The 6,427-nt window shown below is 39.2% G+C and overlaps 1 protein-coding gene across 1 annotated transcript in view; it reads right to left on the bottom strand.

The window, feature by feature from the left end:
- ARID4A (AT-rich interaction domain 4A) overlaps positions 1 to 5,792 on the bottom strand; it is a 77,366-nt gene extending 71,574 nt beyond the window's left edge. The window contains 3 exon segments of the mRNA XM_008056686.2: positions 506 to 571; positions 3,626 to 3,736; positions 5,765 to 5,792. Coding sequence (XP_008054877.1) covers positions 506 to 571; positions 3,626 to 3,736; positions 5,765 to 5,770 — 183 coding nt within the window. The 5' untranslated portion in view covers positions 5,771 to 5,792.
- Between the last annotated feature and the right edge of the window lie 635 nt (positions 5,793 to 6,427).

Raw genomic sequence — 6,427 nt, 5'->3', positions numbered from 1 at the left:
CTGGAACTACAGGCATGCACCACCATGCCTGGCTAATTTTTTGATTTATTGTAGAGATAAGGTCTCGCTATGTCGCCTATGCTGGTCTCGAACCGGTGGGCTCAGGCAATCTTCTCACCTCAGCCTCCCAAAGTGCTGGAATTACAGGCATGAGCCACCATGCCTGACTGACCAGTGTTTGTTTTAATAGCCTTCCCCTCCCCTCCTTCTCAAAACCTTTAAGTAAAATGGACACATTAGGAAAAAACAAAACAAAAGATGAGTGAACATTTAACATGCTTACATATATTAAATTATCCTTCTATGAGATGTTTAATATCCTAAAATTTAGAATTGTCACTACAATATCATAATTTATACTAACTATACAAACCCCTCGTTAGTATTTTTGTTATCTGATTAACATTTTGTAAAATTTTAAGTGTACGTACAAATGCAAAATTCAGTAAATTATGGTGTAAATCTATGATTATTTTAAAATTTAAAATTTAAACAGCATACATACTCTCAAAGGCCCCTTGACTTGGTCATCTTGCACCAATTGTGTAGTATTATCCTGTTTCAGGAGTACCTGGAAAACATTTTCGAACAATAATTTGCATGTTACTTTTAAAACAAATACATTTATAGTAACACTGTAACAATAATGTCTTTAATTTATGTCTTCTTAGCACCCTTTGACTACCTCTGGTATAATATTTATTACATTGTCCTATATTTATTTTTATTGTCTCTCTCATTAGTTGCAAGCTCCTTGAGGGCTGAGCCCTCCTTCATTACTCTATTCCCAATGGTTAGCAAGTGTCAATGCACATTGCTGGCACTTAATAACTGTTTACTGAATATATAAACTATAGAAGACTTATAATTTGTAGTGTTTACTGTAAAAACTTAAAACTGCCTTTATTGCTTTTTATCCACAAGTCATAAAAGATTCTGACTGTCTGCTGGGTGCAGTGGCTCATACCAGTATTCCCAGTACTTTTGGAGGCAGAGGTGTGAGAGAATTACCTGAACTCATGGGTTCAAGACTAGCCTGAACAACATGGTGAGACCTCGTCTCTGCAATAAATAAAAAAATTAGCCAGTTGTGGTGGCACATGCCTATGGTTACAGCTACTTGTAAGCCTGAGGCGGAATGATCACCTGAGCCCACCAGGTTGAGGCTGTGGTGGTCCTAACCGTGCCACTGCACTCCAGCCTGGGCGACAGAGCAAGACTCCAACTCAGAAAAAATAAAAAAAATTCTGATTGTCACTAAGTATTCAAAGAAAAATCAGTATCAACTAAATTGCCAATATGGTACATAAACAACATGTTCTCACTATAAGCAGACCTTGAATAATTATCATAATATTATAAGAAAAGGATTGGCAGTAGTGGGAATCTGCAGGGGGTGCACACTTCATCAACAAGGGTACTTGCATAATGAACATTTATACACCTAACCCTGAACTGTACCCCACATCTTTAAAATAAAAAAAATTAGGGCAACCCCCCGGGTCCCCTCCCACTGTGGGAGTTTTTCTGTCCTCTCAATAAATCCTGCTTTATCCAAAAAAAAGAAAAAAAGAAACATAAACAATTTGAAACCAGAACTTTTTTGATCCTTGAAAAAGTAAATCTGAACAATAATCATGATATACAATTCAGTCACAAACAAGTGTTCCTTTCTACTATACATCCTCCCAAATATACATGATAACCATCCATGATAGAATCATTACCCAAATAAATTTAAAATCTAGGTAATCATGAATAATTAGACCTTCCAAAACAATCATTGCATTGGTTTTAAATAAATGAGAGTCACAATAGTAATAAAATGTTAAAAATTGTCAAAGAATCCCACACAAATATTGAGTAATCAAATCCTGTATAGCTGTCATGGTAAAAAGGCTATATGAAACAAAGAAATGAATGTCAAACGATATCATGTCCTAATAATAATTGAAGAAGAGTTGCATCGGCAGACCTGAATTTAAACAGAAATTTTATAATTACCATAGATACATCTATTTATCACACAAATCACACTCCTCTAGTTCAATGGTTCTCAAACTTTAAGATGCATCAAAAACATTTGGAGGGCTTGTTAAAAATAGTTACTGGATCTTACCCCTAGAGTTTCTTATTCACCACATCTGGGTAGGGGCCTGAGGATTTGCATTTTGAACAATTTCCCAGGTAAGGCTGATGCTGCTTGCCACACTTTTTAAGAATCACAGCTCGTGAGTGGATTGCCTAAGCCCGCGGGTTAGAGACCCACCTGGGCAACTTGGCGAGACCTCATCTCTACAATAAATCAAAAATTAGCTGGGCGTGTTAGCGCACGCCTGTAGTTCCAGCTACTTGGAAGGCTGAGGCGGAAGGATTGCCTGAGCCCAGCAGGTCGAGGCTGCGGTGGCCGGGAGCCGCCACTGCACTCCAAGTCCAAGGCGACAGAGTGAGATTCCAACTCAAAAAAAAAAAAAGAATCACAGTTCTAGTTCATTAATTCATTCAAGAAATTTTGAGCGTCCACTATGTATCGGGCACTACTCTAGCTGCTGGGCACAGAGCAAGTCAGATGTTTCTTGCTTTCATGGTGCTTTATTTTGGTAGGAAAACATCATATATATAAGTAAATAAAGCAAATTTCAAACTGCAAATATAGTATGAGCTAATAATACCAAGAATGATAATAATGTTATGACAGGAATAGTAAGAAATTGGAAGACCACATCAAATCTCTCTGGAGTGAATTCAAGGAAGACTTCCATAGTGTTCTGTATCATTGTAGGATGACTACAGTTAACAATACTATATCATATAATTTCAAATAACTAGGAAAAGGAGATTGATTATTCTCAACACAAAAAATGATAAACGTTTGAGATGATGTCTATGCTAATTATCCTGATCTGATCACCATATATTATAAGTAGCAAAACATCACTATCTGCCCCATGAATATATACAATGATTATTTGTCAATTTTAACGAAAATTTTAAAAGAGGACTTTCATGAACTATATTATATGTCTTTAATGCTAAAAATGTTTAAAATAAACATGTATTACTTGTGTATCTAAGCACAAAGTTACAAAGACAATTACAAATATAACTACATAGGAAAATTACTAAAAAGAAACAAAAAAAATATTAATAGTTCTTTCCAACAGGTGAGCCATAGATATTAGACCATTTGTACTTTTCTATATTTCCAAATACTACACAGGAATGTGCTTCTTCTGGTTATAAAAGCATCTTCAAAATAACTTAATCATTTTTTATACTGTCCTGAAAACATAGTTCCTGCTGTATTGTCCTAATCATTAAACTGTTCTACCTTAACATTATGAAAGGGGAGAAAACAGATAACAGTCCAAATATGATACCACAAATAGGAAAAGATTTAAATGACAGGAAAAATCATGAGCATGGTATTTTGGTAGAAACATTTTGGAATATTTCTCCTTAAGTTCTTTCTCAATTCTTAATGTGCTTTTCCTGTAAGTTCAGTATATAAGACTGCTTTCACACAGTAATGACTCAATAAATAATACGCTATTTTGCAGCATGCCCCTCTCCAACTCTCTTTAATTCAGGTTTAATAAAACTGTTGCATAAAAACAAATATTACCTTAACTTTCACCAGCCTTTTGACAGTCTTAATCTTTGCCTCACAGAAGGCACCTCGGTACTTGGCACTGACATCAGTTCCCACTGTCAGGTAGGCAGGCTCGTCCGCCGCCTGATGAAAGGAATATAAACTGTGAATGTCATTACTATGTCTCCCTACTCCAATCTTAAGTCTCATTAAAAGGTTCTGTATTTAAAGTAACAAAAATATTAAAATTATTTGCTTACTAATATCATTGAAAATTTGAAGATATCCCTAAAGCAAATACTTTATTAGCAAAGTTGCACTGTATATACCGATATCATAAAATGTCTTAAAGTTGTCATTCAAAATTATCAGTAAGAAAATGTTTTTTCTCTAGATACAAATCGCTTCAAAAATTCTACAGTGTATATACAAAGTGGAAAAATAAGAAAAAACAGGAAGAGTATTTCATAGTAAACGTCTCAGAAAACCAAGTTATTCATTTATGATCTGCAAATTGTTTTCAAACTAAAAGAAATATTATTAAAATTAACACTAGCAATACATACATAAACGTTTATTAACACAACTACATAAAGTCAACATCTTTTTAGATACAATGTAACTACATAGATAAGAAATGAAGCAAATCCTTTTTGGATGAAGAGAATATCATTTGGAAAATTCATTAGTAAAAGCTGCATTTGAAAGGCTTACGTCTGAATTCGATGAATGTAGATGTGAACTGATGGTTCAAGACTTGTAGGCTTATCTAGTTGACCATATTCATTTTCTTAGTATAAAAAATACGCTTTAAGAAAATGGACATGATCAGAATGATACACTGAAAGATGTGAGAAATTTCATTTTACCATTCATAGATGATTTCTTTTTTTCTTTTTTGAGTTGGAGTCTCACTCTGCTGCCCAGACTGGAGTGCAGTGGCTGCTCCCGGCCACCGCAGCCTGGACCTGCTGGGATCCGGCGATCCTTCCACCTCAGCCTTCCAAGTAGCTGGAATTACAGGCATGCGCTACTATGCCCAGCTGATTTTTTGATTTATTGTAGAGATGAGGTCTCGCTGCCCAGGCGGGTCTAGAACCCGCGGGCTCAGGCAATCCACTCACCTCAGCCTCCCAGAGGCACAGGATCACAGGCTGAGCCACCGAGCCCGGCTCATAGATGATTTCTATCTCCATCTATCTTTTTACCAATTTTTCAAAAATTAGTGTATACATACAAGTTAAGGTCAACATGGTTAAGTAAAAGTGTATAAACTTCAGAGATATATCTTTAAGTAGAAAATTATTTTTCATTTTCCAATAAGTTTTCCTAAGTAATAGTAAAGAAAGTTAAATATGTCACTCCAAGATAATAGGAAACCAAGAGAAAGTTTGGGAAAATGCTATATTTCAGAGCTTAAAGTACTGAAACAGTACATAAGACAAGAATCTGGTACCTTTTAAAGTCAGTGCATTCACAAACAACGAAAATTGAAGAGGAAGACTTTTGGCAAATAAAAACCCGACCCGAAACATTCAATGGCCAAGGCACTCCAGAAAGCTATGAAACTTTCCTTTCCCTTTAAACATCCACATGCTGATGTTTGCAATTGTATTCAGAAGGACATATATATTTTTGGGATGGGTATATGTCTTAAAACATTTACCATAAATATTTAACTCAAACTGAGCATTATTTGTTTTAGTTCAACTTCAAATATTTTAGCCACAGAAGTTAACTTTGTCCCAAGAAGAAATGATACCTTCCTTACTCAATTCACTTATTCTTTCTCTTAGAAAACTGCACTGGCACTGGGGAAGAAAAAATTTTTCAAAAAAAAATCCCCCAAGAACCAAAGCAGGACAAAAGCTTTACTTCTGCAAAGGCTGCTGCCAACACAGGAAGTGTTTAAAAATACTATCCAAATGGACAACAATTGAAAGGCTGCACCAGCCTTTCCAAAGTGCTAACTGCTACAGAGAGGGGCCGAACTGACCGCATTTAGACACGCAGATCATTTCGCACCCATTCAACACGTCCTCATTTTCTGAAAGTGCTGCTTAGTAGAGAAATCAATTTTGAGTAGCAAAAAAAAAAGACATTCCACGGCACCAACCTCACGACTGGCAGCGCCCAGGGCACGAGGATCAGAGCAGCGTGGACTTCACTTACCTTCATTTTTATTGGTGATCTGTGGGGATCCAGCTCAACGAGTTATCTTTGCTGTTACTGGAACCACGAGAGGGGAAAGACAGGCACAGGATCAGTCAACAGCGGGGAGCGACCGAACGAAAGAAAGTAAACAAACGCCAGCGAGGAAGAGCAGAATCCTCCCCAGCCAAGGGACAAGACCCCTTCGGAGGGCAGCTAGGACGCGGGAGCCGAGCCGGCAGCGAGAACCCCACGCGCGCCAAAGGGCAGCCCGTCCGCCCAGAGCACGCCAGCGGCCCACCGCGCCCCCGCCTCACTGGCCACTCTGACCCGGCCGGAACGCTCAACTCGGAGCCCCAGGACAGATCGCGCTGAAAAAGGGCAGGGCGCCGTCGGGGCTTCCCAGGTCCCCCAGAGAGGCGACTGCCAAGCCTGGCTCGGCCGCCCCCCGGACACCCCGCCTCCGCCGCTCGGCCCCCTCGGCCCGCCCTGGGTCCGCGGTGGCGGCAGCGGAGTGTCACGGCGCCATTGCTCTCCTTCCTTCGCTCTGCACCATGTCAGGAACGAGAAGCGCTCCTTCACCCGAAGGGGCAGGGGCCGCGGCCTGCAGCCGGGAGCCAAGAGCGCCAGGAGGGACCCGCGCGGGGGAGGGGGCGGGGGGCGGAGAGGAGGAGGGGAGGTGGC

Source organism: Carlito syrichta, unplaced genomic scaffold (genome assembly GCF_000164805.1).
Source record: "Carlito syrichta isolate Samal-C Ts95f unplaced genomic scaffold, Tarsius_syrichta-2.0.1 Scaffold302449, whole genome shotgun sequence".
Taxonomy (NCBI): Eukaryota; Metazoa; Chordata; class Mammalia; order Primates; family Tarsiidae; genus Carlito; species Carlito syrichta.
The sequence above is the reverse complement of the archived record's forward strand: the minus strand, read 5'-3'. Positions and strand labels throughout refer to the sequence as shown.